General features: G+C 36.9%; 1 protein-coding gene across 2 annotated transcripts; it reads right to left on the bottom strand.

The window, feature by feature from the left end:
* Positions 1–2,356: 2,356 nt before the first annotated feature.
* PWWP3B (PWWP domain containing 3B) lies at positions 2,357–27,461 on the bottom strand. 2 transcript variants are annotated; one of them, XM_060137420.1, is made up of 5 exons: positions 23,564–23,581; positions 21,175–21,360; positions 9,695–9,826; positions 7,254–7,318; positions 2,357–6,225 (listed from the first exon to the last, which is right to left on the bottom strand). In XM_060137420.1, exon 5 carries the CDS (start codon positions 6,000–6,002, stop codon positions 3,921–3,923), a length of 2,082 nt encoding a protein of 693 aa, XP_059993403.1. In that variant the 5' UTR covers positions 6,003–6,225; positions 7,254–7,318; positions 9,695–9,826; positions 21,175–21,360; positions 23,564–23,581; the 3' UTR covers positions 2,357–3,920. The 2 variants fall into 2 exon arrangements, with proteins under 2 accessions (XP_059993403.1, XP_059993404.1); XM_060137421.1 differs by lacking the exons at positions 7,254–7,318; positions 9,695–9,826; positions 21,175–21,360; positions 23,564–23,581 and adding an exon at positions 27,441–27,461.

Below are 27,461 nucleotides of genomic sequence, written 5' to 3' on the forward strand. Positions count from 1 at the left end.
GGCACTCCATATATACTAACCTCAATAGCATATAAGGAGCTATGTTTTAATTGGCAAGTAGTTTACTGACATAGGAGGTATGGCTTTTGTTAAGAACCCCAGGAGTCTGTGTTGCAACTCCCATATTATGGCTTAGAATGACTTAGTGCATCCTTATCCATCACAGATGCTGTAAGCATTATCAGATATGCTGAGTCATATGACCTGAGTAGCAGAACAACTTGCACTGCAGATCTGAAAACTTGGTGGGGGACCACAATTTTCCACTGCAGCTGCTAACATCAGACTTTGACTTGCCAAGTCTCATGTTTTTCTTTTTGTACAAAAGAAGTGAGCTGTTCATACTCTAGCCCTGGAATACTATCTATAAGGTATTGCCACAGATTCCTGTCAGTCAAACTAGTTTGACTCCACTCTGACCTTACTTCGCATTATGGTAATTGTACCCAACTTGCTTCTGAGGTTTTGTGCTGCTAACTGGGCTCTGACATTCTGGAATCTTATCATCTCCATTGCAACATAGTTTAGTTCCAATCATGGCTTTCAGAGGAGAGCCAACATTGAGTTTCTCAAAAATGTCAAGTGTTCCCCCTCACCAGCACAGTCTTTATTATTGTAGTGTCTTCTCTGCCCTCCTAGGGCAAGTAGTTTAGAGATAGGTCCTCGTCCCATGCAATAAATTATTTCTAATACCTTCACTCCCTTTGACCTTCTCACCAATTCCTCAGTACTCTGGCAAGGAAGTTCTAATATCTCCATCTCATTTACTGTAGCCTGTTGTCCAAGCTTAAAGATGCTACCCAAGCAGCATATGAAGGCAGCTCCAGGATATTGAACCCTGAGTCATAGCTTTGTACTCCTATGACTCATGTCAGTGAGTCCTCAAAATCCATTCCAATGTATATTATCCCAGTTCATACTAGTACACATTAGCCCATTCCTACAGTTCTTTCTGGATTTTCCACCTAAACAGAGACTGTATTTTGTTCCTTGTGCTGTGATGATGCCTTACCCTTGTCATGAGTTGGAAGCAATGAAAAATATCAGTGTTGGGTGTTGAGAAAGACAAGCAATGTCTTTTTGAGGTAACTGCCTTAGATGAGGCTATTGCCTTGTCTCTAGGAACAGGGAGGTTGCTCTCCAATAGTAAGGGTTAGGGGGCTGCTTTTACCAGGCTGAGTGTACAGAGGATTATAGGTATTCAAGATTCCCACACTCATCACTATTCCAGGTCTCAGAGTTCTACTCCTTCCTTATTAGGATACATATATTGATATAGAGATCTTTGAATGTTGTGAATGCAGTTTCCATGTAGCTCTGCAACCTTACAATTAGAATCTGGGTCTGATATTCAGCAGTCTGCCTTATGACTGGAGGAGATGAGGGTCTTCTTAATCCAATGTGTTAGGGTGAATAACAGGTTGTGCATTTCCATTAGACACACAAACCTAGATTACAGATCCAGTTTAGGGCAATCTTAGAGCCTGCCCTAACAACCACTCAGGCTGAAAGGGATCTCAGAATCCACACTGAGTTGGAAGCCAAACTCATCTATTTCCACACCCCAAATGCCAACTTACTTAAAGAGAAGAATAAATGCATGTTTAGGCACATCTTCCTTACTTCAAAATATGCCACAATATAAATGACATCCTAGGAGGAATTAGGTGCCCCTCCTTTACCCCAAACCAAACACCCAGGAACTCACAAATATGGGGAATCCTCGGGCTTTGGTTTTCAAATACAGTTAGTCCATGAGGTTAAGAAATATTTCTCATTATTATGATGAAGAAGTGCATCTTAGTCATTTTAGAAATTAGATTGTCATCTGGCTCACCTTAAATCTGGTACCTTAAATTCTCAGAGCAGAGCTTTAACCCACACATTGCTTGCTCTATTGACCCACAATTGTATGAATAAATGAATAAATAAATGAATTAGGTAGTAAATAAAATATTAGAACCAAGAGATAGAGTTAGCTTCACTGAGAAAACAGAAGCTGGGTAATATATCAGAATCAAAGGGACACAATATTATAAACAGTGTGTTTTCCCAGGGTATAAGGTCCACATATAGTGTGGTGATGGTCTGTTGTCAAATGATCCTCAGAATCATGAGGATCATGAGGAAACTATGTGGATTGGTACAGGCTATATGCCCAAGGAGTCTGGTCTTTGTCAGGCAAGAGACAGGGTCCAGAGAAGGTTCTGTGAAATCTGAAGCTTACACAGTTTTGAAGGGTTTCTTTTAAAATAACACAGAATCAATCATGAAAGTGAATATTTATTTAGAATTATAAGATAATGTATAACAAGATTAAAATCATGACAACTACAATAAGCAAAAATTCCAAACAAATCATATATATATATATATATATATATATATATATATATATACGCAGAAACACCACTTATGTAGCTGTACAATCTGAAGTATGGTGAAGTGGACATCCAAGGTGAAAGATATAATAGTTTTATGGAAAATCAAAACATCGAACTTCTGCAACTTTTACATAAACACGTGGCCATGTGAACACATAACAAAAGCCCAAGAGTGACAGCTGTCTCACTCTGAAAAATGCAGACAGGTTCATGTAGAGCCCTTAGCATTTATTTTTACATCAAACTTTTAAAATAAAATAGTTCTCTTAATATTTATTCTCACTAAAGTCTTGTTTCCAGTTAGAATAAACAGTTCACTGGCTTCAGGCTTTAACTTTCAATTGTGTATTTTTAAACACATTGGGATAATTGTCATATTTTGCCAAATAGAGACTTTTTCTGTGACCCATTTCCAAATTCACAGACTTTGGTCCATCTACTCTTTCTAGTAGTGTGGAATGATTTACCAGTTGGAATTTATATTATTGAAAGCAACTGGAACTACTGCATGAATAAGCCAGATGATAAAAATTGCTTGGTTTGAAACAAGTGACTATGTATTTGGAGATACAAGACTCAGAACAAAGTGCTTGCATTTTCTACAGTTTGTATCAAACCAGATGGGCTCTTAAGCAGTCAGTCTGGACTCATACATCTAGAGTAGCCAGACCATGAATACAATGATTCTAGCTACCTTCCACGTGTGGTCAGAAGGCTATATTAAGATACAGCCAATGTCAGTTATGAAGACAGCCGAAAGCCTGTCTGTTTTAAGAAACCATTCAGCTATTGAATGATAGACACTTCCATACATGGAATTTCAGGGAAGTGTAGAATGGGCAATCTTGTTCAAGGCTGCCAAAATTATTTTCTGCATGCTGAGATGTTATTCACACACACAAAGACTGCATGCTGGTAATTCATTAACTTTATTTTTGAAGTCCACATTGTTTTCTTGCAAAAGCAATTGTAGTTAGTTATAATATATAGCAACGCATCTCTATCTTTGGTTCTATATCTCAGAGATATTTTTTTCCAAAAATAAATAAGCATGGCAAGAAAAATAATTCAGCTATCTTAAGAGAAAACCTAATATTTTATAAAAATTAAGCAAAAATATATAATTGATGCTTTTTAACTTTTTTCTAATTATCTTGCTTAATATCTAATACCAGTGCAACTTTAATGTTAAAATGATTATGCACACTGTATTTAACTATACAGCATAGACACAAAAATGTCAAAAAACAAAATAGCACTTTCCCTTATAAATCATTTAGGAATTATGCATTCTAAAAATGTATGGGAAAGTAGAACTGCTGAAATATGTTAATAATTTGACTTTGAAGAAGCACAGGAAAAGGAAATGAAGATGTAGGAATAGTCGTAGATCCTAGAGATTGCAAAGAAAAAGTGAACTCATCACCCAAGATCTCCCATTTCTGGAAAATATTTATATGTTAGAATCATTCAGAGATTTTTTTAAAAACTAGCATCTATGGAAGTTCCCTGTTATGGTTTGGACTCTCAGAAGATTTAAGGAGCTTCATTTGTTAATGGTTTCCGTCTCTTTTCGAATATGATTTTTGCATCAAATAATTCTCTTTCCCTGTATCCTAGAGATGGCCCTTTTAGATACTTTGCTTCTGCTGCCTTGTAATCTAATCCATCAACAGCAGAAATTGAACAAATGATTGCTTCCGGCAGAAGAACTTCCAGGATAAATTTAATTTTATCATCTCTTATCAGAGTCAGCATTTTTTCATCTATTTGTTTGTAGATTTCTTGTAAATATTTCACCACCTCATCCAACTGATCTTCATCCTCAAAGTATGTTTCAATACAGGGTGTGAACCTATTTGCATTCAAAAATGATTTCAGCCATCTGGACCCTTTCGTGCCTTTTAAAATGGCTAAAAGATGGCTCTCTGTTCCCTTTGTATTCACAATGAAGTCCACTAGGTTCTTGTTGGCTCGGTCCCGAGCAGACTTCATTCGGTCTGGAAGAATTTTCTGGAAGGACATTTTCTTGGTCTGGGAAGTCACAACCATTGATTCCACAGGATTTTCATTTTGCAACTTTGGAAATAAGTTCCTGAAGGTATCCTGTTTGATTACTTTCCTAAGTGGATAACTAATGTCAGCAGCATAATACTCAAGGAAAGAGCCTACAAAAGAACCACAACCTATTCTAACTCTGTAGTCACAAATCAGTGAGATGCACCAGTCAATACTTTCACTGTAGTCCTCCCTGGCTTTATCTACTAGTGCTTGTTTCTCTTTACAGTCAAATTTCTTTAATCTTCTAAAAGGCACTCTAATGCCTCTCTTTTCAGGATTCATATTTGCTTCAACAAAAAGCACACTTGCTTTTCTCTCTTTTCGCCTGATGCTTTTTACCACTGCTGGCCAAAATGGATATTTTTGATATTTAAACCAGACTATCATTCCTGTTTCAAATGAACGTGGCTCATAATGAAAAATGAAACGTGGAAGTTCTTCATCTTCCTCATTGTCATCTAATATGGAAGTATCAATAGAATTTAGATGAACTGACTTGTCAGAGGCTTGAAGTTCTTCCCCAAGTTCCTCAAAATCCAGTCTCTGAAGATTTCTTTCATTATTCACAAGGAGTGAATAATCCATGGCATGGTTAGAGGCACTAAAGGAAACCTGGTGTTCCCATGAAGAAGGCCTAGGGGATGCCACAACACCCATCTCTGATTCCACAGTAGGTTGATTCTGGCTGGTATCTGAGCATGGATTGGAGGGGCCCTCTCCAGGATCTTCACTATTCTCTGAGAAGGTAGAGCATTCAGAGGAAATAGCTGGGGCCTCTGGGCAGATGTCCTGTGCCTCCTCTTTCAAAGCTTTGGGCACAGTGAAGCTATCTGATTGTAAAGTTGGAGTGAACTTTTCATCTTTAACATATACATCCTCCTCTTTAATTGTGGAATGCAAAGGCATAATTGTTGAGATGTCAATCTTTTTCTTGCTCTCCTTTTCATCCTCATCTTCTGAAAGTGAAGGGAAAGTGTGGCGCCAGCTGAAGTTTTGTGATGACTTTGTTTCCATTTCACTTGGAATAGTATCAATGACTGCATGCACCCGTGATTTATCATCATACAGGGAATCATCACTCTCTGAAGATACTAACAGGGATGTTGAATTTTCATTTTCCTCAAGACACTTTGGTAAGTCTCCTTCGTGCTTCCGATACATTTTACGAGGGGGTGAATCAGAAAGCTTTTGTGGTACATTTTGAGACAGTGTCGTGGTCTCTCCCTCATCTGAACTGCTTGCTTGAATCAAATTTGTTATCTCATTCAGAATATCCAGTGCCATTTTTAGTGACCTTGCATAGGCTGTTTCCTCTCTAGGTGGGTTACTGACCTCTGACTGTGCTGCTAGTGAGAAGGCAATAGCTTCAACTTGAGATTTACTGAGGATCTTTGTTTCTGTGCTTTCCACTTTAATTGTTTTATCTAGTGAGAGTATCTGAACTTCTAGGGAAAATGTCTTTTTTCTCTTACTGTTTGATGAAGCCTCAGATCTGGACAAAACTTTTGCTGGCCACAGCTGGCCTTGCCAATTGCATAAGACATACTTGGCATCCATTATGATTTAGATTTGTGTGCCAAGAGTTTACTAGCAGAGATTGAGGTGTCTGGCTATTCTTGTCACTGCTAAGGAAGTTCCTACCACAAACAATACTTTTAGCAATGCCCCTGTTAAAACTACAAAGAATTACAAAGGGTTTACAGCTTGTGTGGCCTGTTCTCCAGCTGAATTTCCCAAGGATGCTTGAACACGTTGTTTGAATGGGATGATATGGAAGATACTGAAATAACGAAAAGGAAGAGAAGTATCAGCAAATAAAATTATTTTGCCAAAGTTGGTGAGCAACTGCAAATAGAGCAGAGACAGAAGAAAGGACAATGCTCAGTGGGGCATCAGACGGAGGAGAAAAATGCAGAATAATATAAGGTGTGGGATGAGAATTGGAAAAGTATTTTTATAATATCCCAAACTAAAGAACTTACCCTCATTATTGCACATGATTATTAAAGAGTGACTGTATGTGCATGATGGCAGAGATGGTGTGTCAGGAACTCTATGTTATTAGATATTTTCGGACTTCTGTGCCCCTAATGTTATACCTGGGGCAGCGGGACTCTGAACTTAGTGTGCATCAGAATCATCTGGAGGATTGTTAAAACTAGATTTCTATGCCCTATCCTGAGAATTTTATTCAGAAGGTCTAGACAGAATCCAATGTTTTGCACTTCTAATAAGTTATCAAATGATGCTGAGGCTACTTGTCTAAGAACTCTTTGGAAGCACTGCTGTAGCTGAACACACAGCTTTATAAATTTTAAGCTATAAATGCTTCCTTGTCTACCCAAAGCAGGGAGACAAAGATAATAGGGTCTCTATCTCTTGAACCCAGACCACAACACAATGACCTTGTTAATAGCATGAGCTTAGAAGATAAAAATTTAGAATGGCTACCAGGTTCACATATTGGATAGGATAATTATCAAGGATCTCTTGAGAGTCAAGTGGTTGGATAGGACCTCATGTAGAAATCTGAATAGTCTCTTGCATGAATTCTTCATAGTGGTTTAACACATGAGATTCTTTCCCCAAAGGAGAAGCTATTACTTTTAATTACAAAACATTATGGCTATAGAACAGGGAGCAAAATGAATTACACCTCAAATTCTCAACCTAACATGATTTTAATATGAAATGTAGTTTTTAATTTAAAAATGCTAAAGCTGCAGAGAAAGAAACAAAATAAATTATACCCCAAGTTCTCAACGTGTTTTTAATGTGAAATATTTTGTGAAATGAGAAGAGCCTTACCCAATGTCATGTAGATCAGGCCCTGTGATCTGTCTGTCTTGATTCTCACTCCAAAAGGAGACAGGCTGTTCAAAAGGAGACAGGGAATCAAACAAATGGACAAGGCATAAAGAAACTTCTCTACCAAAACTTTAGCAGGCATGTCATTCTGAAACACAGGAATGAAATGAAATCTCATCTGTGATGTAGATGTTTACTGTCCTCCTTGGTTTTATTATTTTAAATTCTCTCTGTGTGATATAGTTATGATATCTGGTTCATGTTTAAATCATCTTTCCCAGGAAAAGTGTGAGGTTAGGACAAGAAAGGGAAGTAACAATTGCCTTGTGTCTACTATGAACCCGACTATAGATTTTGTTTGAATCCTCAAATCAATCACCGTGTGAATTTTTCATCCTTTACACACATAATTTTTTTTCAACAGAATTTTATTCACACTCTACATGCTGTTTCACAGTCCATTAATACAAAATATGTTTCATTGCTTTATTGGCCTCCTTCATAAAAATGGTTGCCTGGAGAAAATTTAGGAAACCTGTCAAGCGCCACCTTGTGACCAGAAGCAGAACTGCAGCCTCCTCAGGAGCTATACACAGAGCCTCAATCACTATCAGATTTTTCTTATTTATGAGAAGGGTGGGAACTACATTTAGCCAGCCAGGAGCCTTTTCAGGCTTCTAGAACTTTCTAAGTTCAAGGGGTTTATTGTGTAGGATAAGAAGATTAAAGTGTCTTCAACTATAATGTTTCTGGTTATAAAACATGCAGAAGCTTATTAAAAATTGAAAAGATGCAAAAGGATATATGCAAAACTAAGTACAACTCTCTATATAAATAATCACTCTGAATATTTTCTATCTTTCCAGAGTTTTTTACATGTATAGATAAATGCATATCATTTCAAAACAACATCAGATCTCAATTAAAAGCATAGTTCGAACATCATCCTACATAAGTATTTTCCACATGATTTATGAATTACTTTAAATGAGGTTTTTTCCACATTTATAACATTTTATCTCAATATTTTTCCTGATGATGTAAAACAAGTAAATGAGTAAGTATATATCAATATTTTAAATATTTTAAAAATAGCAGTAAAGCTAGTCCTGTCTCAATATTTTTCTTGAGAACATTTTATCTCAATATTTTTCCTGATGATGTAAAACAAGTAAATGAGTAAGTATATATCAATATTTTAAATATTTTAAAAATAGCAGTAAAGCTAGTCCTGTCTCTACAACTACACAAATAAACAATCCTGTTAATAGTGTGGCAGATATGTTTTCCCAGATTTGGTTGCATGAATTATATAGTAGCATATATATGTTTTACTAACACACATATTTATTTTTAAGTGAGATAATATAACAAATGCTATGCTACAAATTGCTTTTTTCACTTTATTTCTCAGACATTTCAAATCTCTACATGTAAAGGATTATGTTTTTACTTTCCAGATACATAGGTATTCCACTTATGGATGCACACTGCCATATAATATTTTTAAAATTGCTAGTAGAAATAAGCCAAATCCTCTCTCTGTCTCACTCTTAAACTATATAGAAAAATGGTTATTGCTGACCATGGCCATACCTGTGGTCTGAAAGAATGAGTTGCAAGGAGGACACAGGCAGGGCTGTAGCCAACACAGCAACCAGGCTACACGCTTGATCAGGTCCAGGAAAATTTCCACTATCGGCAAAAGACTGGGGGGGGTATGTCTGCATGTCTATGTGTGTCTATGAATGCTTATGTGTTTGAAGCAAATTGGATATGCTGTTTCAGCTTCATTTTTCTTTCATGATTATAAAATTAATCATGGGGAAATTTACTCTAAAGATGGTGACATAGGCTAAGAAAGAATATTAAAATAGTAACTTGACCATCCAGAAATGCTAACATGGGAGCTTATTTTCTCCCAGATTTTTAAAAAATATCACACATATATACATGCATATATATGTGCAAGTGTCTTCACTCAAATACATACTTGTTCCCCTTTCCACGCTCATGTACAGGTGACACACACATAGTCTATGTGTCAATCAAATTATAGAAGTATTTCCCTCCACGCTGTCATATATTTTTATCCATCATTTTCTGTGTAAATTAATAAATGCTTAAAAATTCAAACAGTAACAGAATGTCTAGCAATATAAACATCGAATGCCAAGTCAATAAATTAGCATGAACGCCCGTGCTGCACTGAGGTCTTAATATAGAGGCTGTAATCTGATCACCCCTTCTCCCACTGTGGACTTTTAAAGCACTGGGAGATACAAAAATTCCAAAGGATTAATTCTTTCAAAATGCCAGCAATTATCTCAAAACCACACACTTATCCCACCACTCTAAGACCACTGTCCCTATTTTTCTCATCTTCATTGTAGGGTCCTGAGAAATCCCTATAAAATAACTAGCTTTAAGACAGCCATTACCTGGAAGCTTCTTGTCAGCTGCAGCCTGGTGAAATGCAGCTCCTCCCCCAAGACTGGTCAGGCGCAGCTCACTCCCAAGCTTCTCAGAGAATGCTCCGCCCCCTCCCTGTGATGAAGACAGACGGTCCTTCCCTGAATTATGGGAGGGAGAATTGCCCAGTTAAACTGCTGAAGTGTTAAAGGGTAGAAATGTTCCTTTTTAAAGAACTTGAAAGTGAATTGGCAACAAGTGTCTGTTTAGTTTCCCTTAGGGTGTTGATTTCTTGAAAAAAAGAGGTTGCAAATCACTTTATTAAAAAAAACTAATTTAAACTATTTTATATTTTTTCCTTGCCTTCTCTGCACCTTACCTTGGTAGGTAAATTTAAAACCCAGCTGGTCATGCTTCATTAAAATAGTTCACTAAGGATCTTGACTGGGATTGCACTAAAACTGCACATCATTTTGGGGAAAATGACTTCTTTATAATTTTTTTTATGTTTCCAGGCCATGGTATGTCTCTCCTTTTATTTAGTTCTTCTCTTAAATGCTTCAGAAATTTCCAGAGACGTCTTCATGAACACAGATATTTCTGTCAGAGGCTGAAAATCACTCATTAGGCAGGAAAGCACCCATTTCATATACCCTCATCAATAAATGGCAATTACTTCTTCTTATATTTTATTGGTATTTTTCACTCACACAATTCAATGTGGGGGAAGTTAACTTTCAAAAATTCACATGTATTTGTATGTCTGAAATATATCTTGCACATTCTATTAGTTAAAATGCTCCTGTGTAGGGGTTTCCCTGGTGGCGCAGTGGTTGAGAGTCTGCCTGCCGATGCAGGGGACACGCGTTCGTGCCCCGGTCAGGGAAAATCCCATATGCCGCGGAGCGGCTGGGCCCGTGAGCCATGGCTGCTGAGCCTGCGCGTCCGGAGCCTGTGCTCCACAACGGGAGAAGCCACAACAGTGAGAGGCCCGCATACCGCAAAAAAAAAAAAATTCTCCTGTGTTAAATTAAAATTTAGATTTCTGCTTTAATTTAGAAAGTCAATTTTAAATATTGCTAGTGGTAATTTTGGAAATGAAGATATATGGAATGAAGTGTTTTATTTGGTCTCTGTATTATATAATATGTAATATATATATTTATGTATAAAATATTTATAAATAAATTTATTTTATATATCTTATTTATATATAAATTTATTTATTTTATATAAAAACTTATATATAAAATAAACATATATATGTAAAAGTTTTTATTATATAATAAAAAAAGTTGATCTTATATATAATCAGCAACAAAAATAATTTTCTTATTATATAATTAATCTTTCCAAACTTTCAAAGTATTATTACCTAATTTAAAGAAGATTATCAAGCTAGTGTAAATATGGATTTATTTAAATGAAGAGATACATTCAATTATATATTTTATAATGTAATATTTCTTTCTCTCTTCTTATTTCACATGTTTGGGAAAAACCAAATGCACATAAAATATGGTCATTACATTAAAATTATACTTTGCTGTGTTTATTTTGTCTATTTTCTATATTGCACATAAATCAGGAAATACTACACCACCACACCATTTTCCAAACAAAATGCAAAGTAAAAGATTAATTCCTTGGACAATATTTTATATTTCATTGTTCTGTAGAAGGAGGAGGAGAGGAATGATACCCAAAAATAATTAATGCTACTACTACTACTACTATCATCTTAATGTAGATAATAATTATAGATATAATAATATCTATACATCGCCGTATGTATATACAATGGAATACTACTCAGCCATAAAAAAAGAACGAAATTTTCCCATTTGCAGTAACATGGATGGACTTGGAGGGTATTATGCTAACTGAAAGACACTTAGCATAATATCACATATGTGGGATCTAAAAAATACCACAAACTAGTGACTATAACAAAAATGAAACAGACTCACAGATACAGAGAACAAAGTAATGCTTACCAGTGGAGAGAGGGAAGAGGGGAGGGACAATATAGGGGTAGGGGCTTATGAGGTACAAACTACTATGTATAAAATAAGCTACAAGGATATATTGTACAACACAGGGAATATAGCCAATATTTCATAATAACTATAAATAGGAGTATAACCTTTAAAAATTGTGAACCACTATATTGTACACCTGTAACAAAAAAAAGATTATGTATTCTGAGTTGCTAATATAGTTGCTATATTAGTATGAGTTGCTAGTATAGAGTTGTTTCCATAGATACCTAATCAAGACTAATTAAGGTGTTTTCTAAACAAACAAAAAAAATAAAGTAGACACCAGCCACTGAAAACTAAGGCTTTGGCTGCTCTGGCAGAAGGATACCCAACATCATCCTAAGTTTGGGAGGACCCTAGAACTGAGGTCTTCACAACCCATAATATCTTGTGTCTCTTTACATCTCCCATTCTGGAATTCAAACTGGATTATACATTGAATGCTGTCAATTCAACAAACATTTGTTAAGCATGTGTATTTCTAGATGTTGAACTGGGTTCTGAATTAATCAGGAGCAGATAGTAATTCTCTTTGACCAAGTATTAGTTTACTAATACACCATCTCCCTCGATTCTCACAAAATCTTGTTAGGTGGGTATTCTGAATATTACCACTTTGCAGATGAGGCATTAGAGAGGTTAATTAACTTTTACAAGGATATCTAGGGACTACTGGGCATATGGGATTTGAATCCTGTACTTCGACTCCAGAGTCCATGCTTTTAATCATTAAAACACACTGAACCTACCTCATCACAAATGAAAAATGCTCTAAAAATGTGGGCTGGATGAATGGTGAATTAATGAATTTGAAATAGTTATGTACTGGGAGTCACTTCAACTTAAAAGAGAATCCTGTATCTAATTTAACATAAATTAGTCTTTTATAACATAATTATTGGAGTGACATCCCATCACTTTTGCCAAATTCTATTGATTGGAAGCAAGTCACAGGTTCTGTCCATACCTAAGGGGAGGGAACTACACAAGGGAGTTGGCCACCTAGGGTGTGTCTACCACAATACTGTATGATTACATTTATGTGACATTTTCAAAAAGAGAAAAGTATAGTGACATGATCAGTGGCTGCTAGGGGTTATAGGTAGGGAGAGGGTGTGCCTATACAGGGATAGCACAGGAAGTTGTTGGGGTGATGGAATCTTCCATATCCTGACTGTGATAGTGATTATATGAATTTATACGTGTAAAATCCAAAGAAGTATATACAAAAAGTCATATATTATATATGATACTTTAAAGTATGATTTTAATGTACAATAATTAAAAAAAATTAAATGGAAAAATTTAATAACTAGTATATAAAAATCAACTCTTGTAAGTATGCTTTAGAAATATTCAGCTTCTTCCTAAAGCACATTTAATAACAAAGAAAACAAAAAATAACACCCATACATATATTATTAGAAAGCATGAGTTCCATTTCAAATTAGGATATAAAAAGCTGTAAGAGAATGCCACCCATAACTTAATGACAAAAATCTAAATAATCTACAAAACTATAATATCCCTTGAGCTCATCACAGAACTGAGGTAAAACGAATTCCAAAGGGTAACCAGCCCCTTTGGCAAAGCATGGAGACAGAAGTAGCTGTCACACAAGCAGGTAAAAAAAAAAATCAGCTGAAAGCTTAATGAATTTTTAAATTCTTAAACTTTTAATGGGCTAGTGTGTCAGTAGTTTGGAATATGTGGCATCCAAGACACCTATACGCTCACTGCTATTTTTCACAGTCCTTAACCAGAAGCACATAAACATGACTGGGGACAACGCAGAAGACCAAAAAGAACCCATGTCAGTGTTCAGGTATGCAGGAGGCAATCAGCTGTTGCTGGCGGACAGACACGTAGCCCCACACACTAATTCAAACCCTTCAATCATGGGAAGCAAAAGCCTTAAGTCACTAGGGGAAAAGCAGACGCCACCTTCCTGGGGAGGGGAAGATAGGAAACCCTCCCATCCCCAAGACAAAGGCAGAAATCCATAGCTACCGGGGAGCAGTAAAAGCAAAAAACCTCTGCCCTTGAGAAGGAGCAGTAAACCTTTGAGTCCAGGATCCTATATGAGTAAAAAGCAGTGGTGAGCTACTGCTGAGGAAGGGGCAAGAATATATCTCCCACCAAAGGTCAACCCCAGATGTAAATCAGAGGCTAGCTGACATTCGGAGGAAAGAATGCTGAGAAAGTGCAACCATCAGGTCTAGGTACATAGTGCCTCTCTAAGGTTGAGGTTAGACAGAAAAACAGAGAACACTCCTTGCCTCACCACGAACCTAGCACCTAATAACAGAGGCCCACTGCTGCAAAACAGGCAAGAGCATGAAGAGAGACACCACGCTCCCCAACCAGTGGCACAGGTGTAAAGGGACTGCTGAAAATTTAGGATGGAGAAAGACCATTGGGAAAAATCCTCTGGCATTCAGGCTGCACTCTAAGCAAAATAAAGTTTGTTATGCAAGCCAGATGATAATGAAGTGAGAAAAGGAGGACACAATCTCCAACGTATTTTATGATGCAGCATTAACCTCATACTAGAAAAAAAATATAACAAGTGAAGAAAATTACAGATCAATATGCCTCAGAAACAAATCCAATGATACAGAAATGATATAGAATTACAGAAAATGATACAGAAAAAATCCAATGGTATAGAAAAAGGATAAAATATTATGAATAAATGGTGTTTATCCTGGAAGTTTAAGGATGGTTATGTATTTGTCAATCAATCAATGTAACTCACCATATCACAGACTAAATAAAGAAGAAAATAGAGAACATCTCAATTGATGCGGAAAAAGCATTTGACATAATTCCACAGACATTCATGATAAAAATGTTTGGCAAACTAGGATTTAAAGGGATCTCAATCAACCTGATCAAGGTTATCTATATAAAACCTAAAGTTAAAATCACACTTAATGGTGAAACATGGAATGCTTTTCACCTAAAATCAGGAACAAGGCATGGGTGTCTGCTTTCACCACTTCTATTCAACATTATACTGGAGGTCCTAACCAATAAATAACACCTGAAAAATAAATTAAAACCATGCAGATTGGAAAGGAAGAAATAAAACTGTTTTTAATTGCAGACAACATGATGATCTATGCAGAAAATCCCAATGAATTTACCAATAGAAAAAAAAGCTACGAGACCTAATACGTAAGTTTATCAGTATAATTGCATATAAGGCTAACATAATTTGTTTCTATATAATAAAATTTGGAAGTCGAAGTTTAGCAAAGTACCATTTATTATATCATCAAAACCCAGGAAATACTGTTAGAATACATCTAACAAATATGTGCATGATTTCCATGCTGAGGACTTCAAAAAAAATGGTGAGAGAAATTAAGGAAGAGCTGAATAAATGGAGAAATACATCAAGTTCACTGACTGAGAGATGAACTATTTTTAGGATGTAACTTCTCCCCAAACATATCTATAGAATCATTGCAATCTCAATCAAAATCCCAGCAGGATTTCTGTAGAAATTGAGAAGGTAACTCTAAAATGTATATGGAAAAGCAAAGGAACTAGTAGAACAGCCAGAACAATTTTGAGAAGGAAATACAAAGTTGGAAGACTCACGCTACCTGATATCAAGACTATAGTAATCAAAATAGTGTATTATTTGGCACAGGATAGACATATAGATAAATAAAATACAAATAGACCAGCAAATATGGTCTACAGATTTCTGACAATGGTAATTAAATGGAGAAATAATGGTCTTTTCAACAAATAGTGCTGGAAAAATTGGACATTATATGCAAAAATATTCACTCTGAACCCTTAGATAAGATCATATACAAAAATTAACTCAAAATGAATTACTAACTTAAATGTAAAAGCAAAAACTATGAAATTCCTAGAAGAAAACAATGTAGAAAATCTTTGAGACTTTCATTTAGGCAAAGATTTATTAGAACACAAAAAGCATGGACTATAAAAAAATTTCATAAATTTGACTTGAAAACTTCTGCTCTTCAAAAAATAAAATGAAAATCCGGAGTGGGAGAATTTATTTGCAAAACAAGTATCTGATTTAAAAAATTGTATCCAGAATATATAAAGAACTCTTACAATTCAATAATAAGATTAACAGCCCAATTTAAAAAATAGACAACTAATTTAAATAGATCTGCATCAAAGAAAATATATAAACATCAATTGAACACATTAAATAATGCTCATCACTATTAGTAATTAAAGATATGTGAGTAAAACTACAATGAGACACCACTAACACCTTTATAAAAATGGCTAATATTAAAAAGAGAAAAAAATCTGACAATATCAACTGCTTGCAATGATGCAGAGCTACTGGAACTTATACATTATTGGTGGAAATACAAAACATCACAGCTACTTTAGAAAACAGTTTGGCAGTTTCTAATATAGACATACACTTACCAAAAACCCAGATATCCCATTCCTTGGGTACTTACCCAAGAGAAATGAAACTCATGTACAAAGATCTGTTCTGGAATGTTTATAACAACTTTAATCATAATCAGCATAAACTATAAATCTACTGGTGAGTGGATACAGAATTGTAAATAACAGAATACCTGTAAGCTATAATAAAGAATAAACTACTAATACATGCACCAACATGGGTAAATATCAGAAATGTTACGCTAAGTGAAAGAAGCCAGGGGCAAAAGGCTAGATATTGTATGATTCCATTTATATGACATTCTGGAAAATGAAAAACTATAGGGACAGGAATCAGACCAGTGGTTGCTAGGAATTGGGGTTGAGAGAGAGTACTGACTACAGTCAGGCAAGAAGGAACATTTTGGAGTTATGGAAATATTCTATACCTTGACTGTACTGGTTATTACATGACTGTATATGTTTGTCAAAACTCATAAAATTATATACCTAAAAGAGTGAATTTAACTCTATGTAAATTATACCTTAATAAACCTAAGTCTTAAACAGGCATCCAATCAGAATATGACCTATCTAAGAAGTTGAAATTTTACAGTAGAGTAATGGGGATACAAACAGGAATTTTGTTTCTACTTTTGGCCAATGATTGCCAAAGGAGGTTGTGAGTTCCACTGGTATGTGTAAAAATATCCTCTGGAGTGTGCAAAGAATATATTAGATATTCAATTTGTTTAACTTCTTTATAAATTTTTTGTTATGCTTAGCATCTTTATTTTTTTAATTTTTATTTTATATTGGAGTATAGTTGATTTACAATGTTGTATTAGTTTCAGGTGTATAGTAAAGTGATTCAGTTATACATACACATATATCCATTCTATTTCAGATTCTTTCCCCATATAGGTTATTACAGAATATTGAGTAGAGTTACCTGTGCTATACAGTAGATCCTTGTTGATTACCTATTTTATATATAGTAGTATGTATATGTTAATCCCAAACTCCTAATTAACCCCTTCCCCCCACCTTTCCCCTTTGGTAACCATAAATTTGTTTTCTGTGTCTGTGAGTCTGTTTCTGTTTTGTAAATAAGTTCATCTGTATCTTTTTTTAGATTCTACATATAAGTGATATCATATGACACTTGTCTTCCTCTGTCTGACTTATTTCATTCAGTATGACCATCTCTAGGTCCATCCACGTTGTTGAAAATGGCATTATTTTGTTCTTTTTTATGGCTGAGTAGTATTCAATTGTATATATGTACCACATCTTTTTTATCCATTCCTCTGGTGATGGACATTTAGGTTGCTTCCATGTTTTAACTAACTTTTATTAACTTCTACTTCTGAATTTGTTTTAAAAATGTTGCGGGGGGCACCTAAGAACCTGACTTTTTTTTTTTTGCGGTACATGGGCCTCTCAGTGTTGTGGCCTCTCCCATTGCGGAGCACAGGCTCCGGATGCGCAGGCTCAGTGGCCATGGCTCACGGGCCCAGCCGCTCCGTGGCATGTGGGATCCTCCCGGACCGGGGCACGAACCCATGTCCCCTGCATCGGCAGGCGGACTCTCAACCACTGCGCCACCAGGGAAGCCCCAGAACCTGACTTTTGATGCGTGCCATTCAACCTTATGAGTAGAAGGACAGGAAGGAGCAGAAGTCAAAGCGCTATAATCTGGAGACAGAGATCTGGTTAAGAATATGTCCCCAGTAAGAAAGTAGAAGCCAAATAACATAAGAGATACAGAATGGTTATAGAATAAACAAATGTCAATATTTTTAGTGTATAAGGGCCATATAAAAGAGTAGAAATGGTCCATTTAGAATACTCCCAAAAACTACAAGGGGGCCATAAGCATAGTTAAAGAAAGAAATTTTAGATTCTTAATGGATATTCGAAATATTCAATGACCCCTAAGGCACAGGCACAAACAGTTGAAACTGCCTGTAAACAAAGTTAAGATCTTATTATTAATGTTCACTGGCCGAATGTCAGCCCACCTAAAGCAGAAGAGTATCAGAAGAAAACTTGCGAAGGATGAGCATTCCAGGTAAGAAAAAGGCAAGCCAGATAGTGAATCACTGCCAGGGCCAAAGGGACACAATGATCTCTGGTCAAATGCATGTAAACATGATTGGGAAAAAAGAAAAAACAACAACAACCAACCAACCAGTGACCTAGAGGTCACAAGAAGATAAACCTGCCATATTTGGAGATTTTTGTATTTCCCAAGTAATGCTAAAACCTACACAGTGTCCATGGATGAAGCTGCTAGGAATTCAAGAGTCAGGATGATGGAATGGGAAACATTAAAAGAAATAAAATGAAAGGAAGGTTGATGAGGACCCCACAACGTCATCATCACAGCACATAGCAAATAAAACTTTATTACAGGGCTTCCCTGGTGGCGCAGTGGTTGAGAATCCGCCTGCCAATGCAGGGGACACAGGTTCAAGCCCTGGTCCAGGAGGCTCCCACATGCCACGGAGCAACTAAGCCTGTGTGCCACAACTACTGGGCCTGTACTCTAGAGCCCGCGAGCCACAACTACTGAGCCCATGTGCTGCAACTACTGAAGCCTGCGTGCCTAGAGCCCATGCTCCGCAACAAGAGAAGCCACCGCAATGAGAAGCCTGCGCACTGCAACGAAGAGTAGCCCCCGCTCGCTGCAACTAGAGAAAGCCCATGCACAGCAACGAAGACCCAACACAGCCAAAAATAAATAAGTAAAATAAATAAATTTATAAAAAAGAATAAACTTAAAAATAAAAAAATAAAATTTTATTACACTCTGAGTATTCAAGTAGATAGACTAGGTTGTAGTGTTCTTCAGAGGATCATCAAGCAGAGAAAGACCTTCACTGTATCTGCCTTGGGGAATTTAAAGATAAAGGGAATCCCTTTCTCACTGCACCCTCCACCCCCACCAGCTTCTGAGACACCCAGAGGAAAAGAAAGATCCACGCTGGACCAAAATTATTCCTGTGAGCACTCTGAATAAAGGTACTTATCAGTTCTTTAGTGAGGAAATATGAGAGACTGTTAAACATATACTGTCTGAATTTCAGAATTTCTCAGACAAACTTTATGCCAAGCTTGTTATGTGTTAGAAGTCCTCAAACAGATATTCAGACATGGGTTTCTGACTCAGTTCTAACTTTAATAGCTCACTAAAGGGACCACTGGAGCTACCAGATATCAAAATATATTACAAGGTTAAAATAATTTTTAAAAGTTCAGTAACAGTCTAAGCGTGTAGCAAGGAGTAGATATGAACATAAGAAGGAAGGGGAAAAGAAGAAAAGATTTCAAAATGAGCCATTGAAGATGTGAATGTGCATGTGATTGATTGGTACATCTAGATATAGACTGGGAATCAACCAGTGAACTCCAAATCATCTAGAAAAATCCTTAGGTCATTGGTCTGTATATGACTGCCTGGTTAACCACAAACACAGTGATTTTACAGGCATCTATTTGCCTTAGGGCTACTAAGCAGTTTCCCCCTTCTGTGCTCATACATATCCTCCTGAAAACTTGCAAGGAAGCTTGAATAAACAATTCTGAATGAGCAATACTCAAAGAAATGGGAAAGAGAAAAGAGAATAAGCAAAGGGATTTCTCTGTCAAAGGAGAAGAAAGGTGGAAAATAAAAATGGAGAAGACAGGCAAAAAGATGAATAAATACTGGGCACCAAAGAAACATACTGTGGTTGGGGAAATATATTTAAAAATACAAGAAAAGAGGGCTTCCCTGGTGGCGCAGTGGTTGAGAGTCCGCCTGCCGATGCAGGGGACACGGGTTCATGCCCCGGTCTGGGAAGATCCCACATGCCATGGAGTGGCTGGGCCCGTGAGCCATGGCCGCTGAGCCTGCGCATCCAGAGCCTGTGCTCCGCAATGGGAGAGGCCACAACAGGGAGAGGCCCGCCTACCACACACACACACACACACAAATATATATATGTACAAGGAAAGAGAAATAGTTCTATAATGCCCCTGTATGTAGGCCTATTATAGCTATTAAATATAAGGAATGAATGAGCGTGTGTATGGTGGGAGCTTCAGAAAGGGGAGTGTTGAGGAATGAAATGCATCAGGGGCACCATTGCTATTACTGGGTGTTTTGGTATTTTGGGGCCTCCTGAGGGTAATTCTAGGGTGATCTTTTAAACTTTTAAAGTTTCAGTGCTGCCCTTTCTAGGCAGCAAGACACAGATACTGGGGTTTGTGTCTCTTGGATTCAGACAACAACACAATGACCTCATTAAGAGGATGAGCTTAGGAGTCAGATATTTGGAATGGCTGTCATGGCTACTTATTGGATAGGGTAGTTTTTTTTTTACATCTTTATTGGAGTATAATTGCTTTACAATGGTGTGTTAGTTTCTGCTTTATAACAAAGTGGATCAGTTATACATATACATGTGTTCCCATATCTCTTCCCTCTTGCGTCTCCCTCCGGATAGGGTAGTTTTCAAGGATTTATTGAGAGTCAGGCAGTTGGCTGGGACCTGCAAGTCTTCCAAAAGTAGACATCATCATACTCATTTGCATAACTTCTTTTTTTTTTAAAGAAGATTTCTGCTGTATCTTCAAAGTACAGAAACATACTACCAAGTGGCGATCACGGCCAGTGGCTCTCCTTAGATGGCCAGTGAGGGCCTTGGGGCACAGAAGGGCAGTGCGACCTGGACTGGGGCTGCGTCCTGTGTCTTCTGTATTATTTCTTCATAGGAGCTTAACACATTTAATTCTTTTCTGCTTAGAATCCGTGGTTTTCATTTAAAAAGTATGGTCACTGGACCAGAATCGAAACAAATTGCATCTCCCTCCCAAGAGGGAGGAGATATGGGGATATATGTATATGTATAGCTGATTCACTTTGTTATAAAGCAGAAACTAACACACCATTGTAAAGCAATCATACTCCAATAAAGATGTTAAATAAAAGTAAATTCATCTTTTCCAAAAAATAAAAAAACAAATTGCACTCCATATTCTCAATTTAACCATGTTTTAACATGAGACGGGAAGAGTCTTACCCAATGTCACATGGATTGTGCAGGATCTGGCCCTGTGACCCGGTTGTTTTTATTCTCACTCCAACTGCTTGTCCAGCAGAGCCTTCTCCCTGCTCGGCACTTTTGTGGTCGTGCTGCCTTTCTGAGGCTCAACTGGCATCACATGCAGATTCCCCAGGTCGTGTACATCTCTGATATTAATCTAAGCTGTCCAAAAGTAGACAGGGAATCAAACCAATTAAATGGAAAAGGCGTAAAGAAGCTTCCCTACCAAAACTTTAGCAGGAATATCATTCTGAAACACAGGAATTAGATGAAATCTCATGTGTGATGTAGCTGCCTTATTTTCCTTCTTGTTCATGTTATTTGAAATGTTCTTTGTGACACAGTTATGTTATTAGGTTCATGCTAAAATCATCCCTCTAGTGAAAAGTATGCTTTGGGGACTGGAAAGAAGGGAAATAACAATTGACTTGTTTCTTCTATAGGCCAAATCTGTGTAGCTTTGTTTTCAAAATGTTTCTGTTTGGGTCCCCACATCAGTCCTCATATAGGGCTTTTTTTTTCTAGGCATGTACAATTTTTTCAATGGAACTACAATCACATTCTACATGTTGTCTGATAGTCTGCTAACATAAAGTACATTTCATGGCATTGTTTCCTTACTTCATAAAAATAGTTGCCTAGAGAAAACATGGAAAACCCTACAAGCGCCATCTTGTGACCAGTACCAGAGCTGCATCCCGTTAATACTAGATCCTTCTTAAGGGAGACGGGTGGGATCTTACATCCTGGCAAGCCAGCAATTTTCTCAGGCTTCTAGAATATACCATACTCAAATTTAGAGTTTTGTTATGCATCACACAAAAAATGGAATGCTAATGTCTTTAGCTGCAAGGGTCTGACAAAAAATTGCATGCTTACTGAAAATTGAAAAGATACGATTTTTAAAAAGAAAGTATAATTCTGGAAAAATGATCAATATTATTATTTCCTGAGTATCTTTCAATATTTTTCTTTACATATATACATGATACATATAACTTCAAACCAGCTTTTTACCGTGCTCAAGCGCACAGTTTGAAAGTTTTTCCATATTGATAAGTATTTTCAATGTGACTTTGTTTCAATCACTTCAAATGTAATTTCCCCCTAATTTGTAACATTTTACCTCAAACTTTTTTCTGATATTGTTAGGAAATGACTAAATATGCGTTAAGAATCATTTTAAAATAGAGATAGTAAGGACTGTCCTCTCACACTATACAAGTAATCCCATTTAGTGTAGGTACCCTTCTATTTTTTCTGATGTTGTTACACATATTGTATTAACACAGTCCTCTATCTTTAAATGACCTAATATGGTGTTTGCCATTCTTCAATTTGCATTTTTCAGCTAGTACTACTTCTCAGACATCTTTTCAAATCGCGACATTTTCATACTTTCGTCAGCTATTTAACGTTCAATTGTAGTTGTATGGATGCACCACGTCACATAATATTTTTAAAACTGCTAGTAGAAATAAACCAAATCCTCTCTCTGTCTCACTCTTAAACTTAAAAGATATAGAAAAATTGTTATTGCTGACCATGGCCATACCTGTGGTCTGAAAGAATGAGTTGCAAGGAGGACACAGGCAGGGCTGTAGCCAACACAGCAACCAGGCTACGCGCTTGATCAGGTCCAGGAAAATTTCCACTATCGGCAAAAGACTGGTGGGGGGGAGCGGTATGTCTGAATGTCTGTGAATGCTTATGTGTCTAAAACCAAATGGATACAATTTGTTTCAGCTTCATTTTGCTCTACTAATTATAAAAATTATCATGGAATAAAACAGTTCTAAAAATGCTGAAAACTGGTTAAAATATATTTTGAAATCCCCAGAAGTCTGAACACTCCAGAGATGCTGACTATTAACATGGGAATCTAGTTCCCTCTGTAAGAAAAATGCACATATTTTTTTACAAATGTTATCACTCAACAGCATATCTGAATCCCTTCCACGTTCGTTGTACATTTATATTTGTGGTTGTATGTGCCAAGCACTTTTTATGGTTACATTTTTCTATCAGTTATGTTTTGTAGAATAATAAATGTTTAAATATAATAAAATCTGTAACGAAGATAGAAACATGGAATGCCATGTAAACAATTAACATGAACAGCATGCCTCACTTAAGTCTTAATTTAGATGCTGTAATCTGATCGCCCATTCCCACACTGTGGACTTCAAAAAATATCGGGAGAAACTGAATTTTCCAGGGGACTGATTCTGTCACAGTAACAGGAATTTCCCCCACACTATATTCTATTCCCACCTCTCCCAGGCAACAGTCTCTATTTTTTTCACCGTAACACTAAAGCCGAAAGAAATTCCCAGAAAAAAACTAGCTTTAAGACAGCCATTACCTTGAAGCTTCTTGTCAGCTGCAGCCTCGTGAAATATAGCCCCTCCCCCAAGAGTGGCCAGGCACAGCTCACATCCAAGCTTCTCAGAGGATGCTCCGCCCCCTCCCTGTGATGGGGAAAGCAGGGGGCCTTTCCCTCAATTAGAGGGAGGAGAATCGCCAAGTAAACTGAAATTCACTTAAAGGGGAAAAACGTTCATTTTTAAAGGACTTTAAAGAGAAATGGCAACATGTGTCTCTTTCATTTCCATTCAAACCACAGGGGTAGGTGATTTCCTGTAGAGAAATAGCAAATCTCTTTATCATACAGTAAAGACCCAGTTGAAAATATCTCTTACATATTTTTCTTGCCTTTTCTGGTAACATTTCTACAAATTATTTTAAGACTCAGCTGGTCAAGGTCCACTAAAAGACTACACAAAAGTCCTTGTTGTGATTGCAGTGAATTAATACACTATTTTGTGGAGAATTAAATCTCTACAATTTTAATTCTTCTGGCCCTGGGACATGATATGTCTCTTTTGTACTCAGTTTGTCTCCTTCATCCTTCAGAAAGTTTAAGTTTTTTTCAAGTAAAGTCATTTTTTAAAACACAAAACATCAACCAAAATCCTTAATGAAGAGAGATATGAGAGATATGTAACTGAATATACTAAAACTGAAAAAAGAACTACTTATGGTAAAAAACACTATAAAGCAAAGTTGAAAACATAAGAATAAACTTGACAAACTGTTTTTCATTCAAGAAACAGCTCTAAAGTAGCTCTTACAAATTAATAAGGAAAAAAAGTGAGGTAAAAAAATGAGCAAGGGACAAAAATAGACAATTCACAATATTCTGAGGGAAAAATTCTTACCCCCTCCCAACATTTACTTTCCTGTGAGCAAGCTCATGCAGTGCAACTACATCTCTGCAAGGGTATCTCTGTCCTTCTTGTACAGTTGCAAACCTCCAGGCTGTTTGGTAAAATTGTTAAAATTTGTTGTTTTAAAGTCCGCTTGACTCACAATAATCAATGCCCTGCAACTTACCTTCACCTTGTACTAAAGCTGACGTTTAGGCTTCCATCTGCAACTTCATTTGTTTTATATCAGTTTGTTCAATTTGTTCAGTGTAGAAAAGGAGGTGCTATTCAGTGGGGGTCCTCAAAACCCAAACATCCAAAATAAAAATTAAAACTAAACAATCCATAAAGGTACTCACCTCCCCTAATAAAGAGATGCAAACATAGACAGCAATGAGATTTCACTTTTCTACCTAATTTGACTTATAATGAGGCCAAAAAATGATACAATGGAGAGTTGACAAGAGAGTGAGGAAATGGGCACTCTTGCTCACGAGCAAGGTCACAAAGCTGGGAAGACGGCAAAACAAAATCAAAGCCAAAGTCTTATCAGAATCCCAAACAGAAAGATGTGTTCTCTCTCCACCAGTACTCATTGCCTCCTGGGCTTGGAATCCTGTCTCTTGAGTAGAACCAAGGATGATGTCATTCACCTTCAGATTGTAGGGGAATTAGTCAATGTAACCTCCAGTGAGTGTCAACCTATGTCCTTCCTGGTGAACACACTGGTGAACCACAATAATTTTCAATAATTACCATACTTATCTATAACTCTCCACCTCTCACACAAATTAAAAAATATATTTCTGCACTATGCTCTTGCACTGACCATATCTTCATTATAGTTTCACTTAGCCATAGAGTAGTTACGATCTGTCTCTTTTGTGTTGCAGGGTCCTGGCAGTACAACGACTGAAAATAATTTGTTACGCAGGGAAATGCCCATTTCATCCTATCCTCATTTACAATTGGCAACTTCTTGTTCTTGTGCTTTTGTTGTTTGCAATTTCTAATTCAATATCCTCTTTTATTGAGCTTTTTTGTTCACAAAATATTCAAGAAATTAAGAGTTAAATTTAGAGTTTTATTGCCTTTAACCTAGGGGTGTTGTTTCCCAGGAAGTGCCAAAACCTACATACTGCCAGTGGATCGTTCTGAGGGTTAGTTCTCTTAAGATAATGTTATGCTAATTCAAACACAAAAAATTATAAAGTGTAGGTAAAGTTGGTAAGGCCCTCACAACCCCATCCATCGTCACAGTGAACAAGTAAACACAACTCCTGTCTCTTGCCACCTCTGACTAATTCACCTTAGAGAAACAGAGCTGCAGTATGACACAGCTCTTCCTGTGATTAACAAACACAAAGAAAGAAAACTGTCTGCATGAGGGTCTCTAAAGAAAGAAGCCATCATTCTTCCAGACACATATAGCAGAAGGGTCAGGCTGGATCAAAATTATTCTGTTAACCAATCTGAGTAAAGGACATTAAAATTTCTTTGGTGAGGAGATATGGATTTCTGTCTGTAGAACCCAATGTCTAGCCTTGGGTTTTGTCACAGAGGCATTATGACAGAGTTACGTTTTTGACGTGTTCAAACAGGCAGGCAGGCAGGCAGACAGCTGTGGGTTTGAGACCTTTACTAGCTCAGTGGAGAGAAAAATTTCAAATCCTTGATAACTATGCTAACTTGTCATGTCCCCATACTAGATAGCACAGTTAAGAAACATGCATGACTCACAAGCATCTCTGACATTAACCTAGGGTTAAACCACATTTAACGGTACAAATAATAAAAAAATAGTTTAGTAGCTGTCTAAGGTGTAGTGAGAGATGGATGAGACAGGAAGGAGGGAAAAGGGGGAAAAGAAGTCCTAATTTAACCACAGGGAAACTGAATTTGCACATGTTCAGTTAGTGCACTGGGATATAGACAAGAACTCAATCAACAGATACACAATGTGCTGGAACATTCCTCAGGACCCTGGTCTGGTTCTAGTTGCCTGGTTTTCTAGAAAATCAGTATTTATGAAGAGCCCTTAACTTTATTGCATTAGGGTTAGTAAACGGCTCTCACCTGCTGTAGCCTCTTCTTATCCTCTGAAACTTCACAAAGTAGCTCGACTAAAGTGTTTTCAATGGGCGATAACTGGATTAGACTGAAATAAGGCAAAAAAGAAAAGGGATCAGATAAGAAGTTCACCCTCTTAAGCAGAAAGAACATGGACAATGAGGATGGAGGCAAGATACGAATCAGAAAAATAAGTAGTGCATAACAGACAGAGGAGGTTGGAGACATGGACATCTTTTGGGGGAGGGGAAGGAAAACAGAGAAGAATTATGATAGCACAAACCCAATATCACATCTTTATTATTTCTGTTGTACTGTAAGAACGGAATGCATGTGGGAGGGGCTTTGGAAGTGGCAGGAAAATTATTTGTGTTCCTGGATAATTTGGGCCTTTTAAATCCCACTGGGTTATTAGGAGGGAATGCTGGGCTTTAATGTTTCCAAAGCTGCTAGTGCTGCCCTGTCTGTCCAAAGCAACCAAAGATCTCATGGACACAGACAGTGAGGTTCAGCATCAACAGCCTTATTCAAGAGAGTATGCAGAAGTCTATTCAAGGAAGGCTGTGAGACCTTAAGCAGGTCTTAAGAAATACTTGTAACTATGCTATCTAGCATGTGGTGATGACAACCTAGCAAAGGTGTCAAGGATTGTAGAGTCAGGTCATTGGCTGGAACCTCTGGTAGACACCTGAATAGCCTCTTTCACTATTTCTTCATAGTGGTTTTAATACATGAGATATTTCCCCCAAAACTAGAAGCTATGACTTTTAATTACAAAACGTTATGGCTGCAAAACCAGGAGCAAATTGAATTGTATCTCAAATTCTCAACCTAACATGATTGTACTATGAAGTGTGACTTTTAAAATGCTATGGCTTCAAAGCAGGAAGCAAAATAAATTATACCCCAAGTTCTCAACATGTTTTTAATGTGAACTATTTCATGAGATGGGAAGAGCCTTACCCAATGTCATGTGGATCATGC

This window comes from Lagenorhynchus albirostris, chromosome X (genome assembly GCF_949774975.1).
Source record: "Lagenorhynchus albirostris chromosome X, mLagAlb1.1, whole genome shotgun sequence".
NCBI lineage: Eukaryota > Metazoa > Chordata > Mammalia > Artiodactyla > Delphinidae > Lagenorhynchus > Lagenorhynchus albirostris.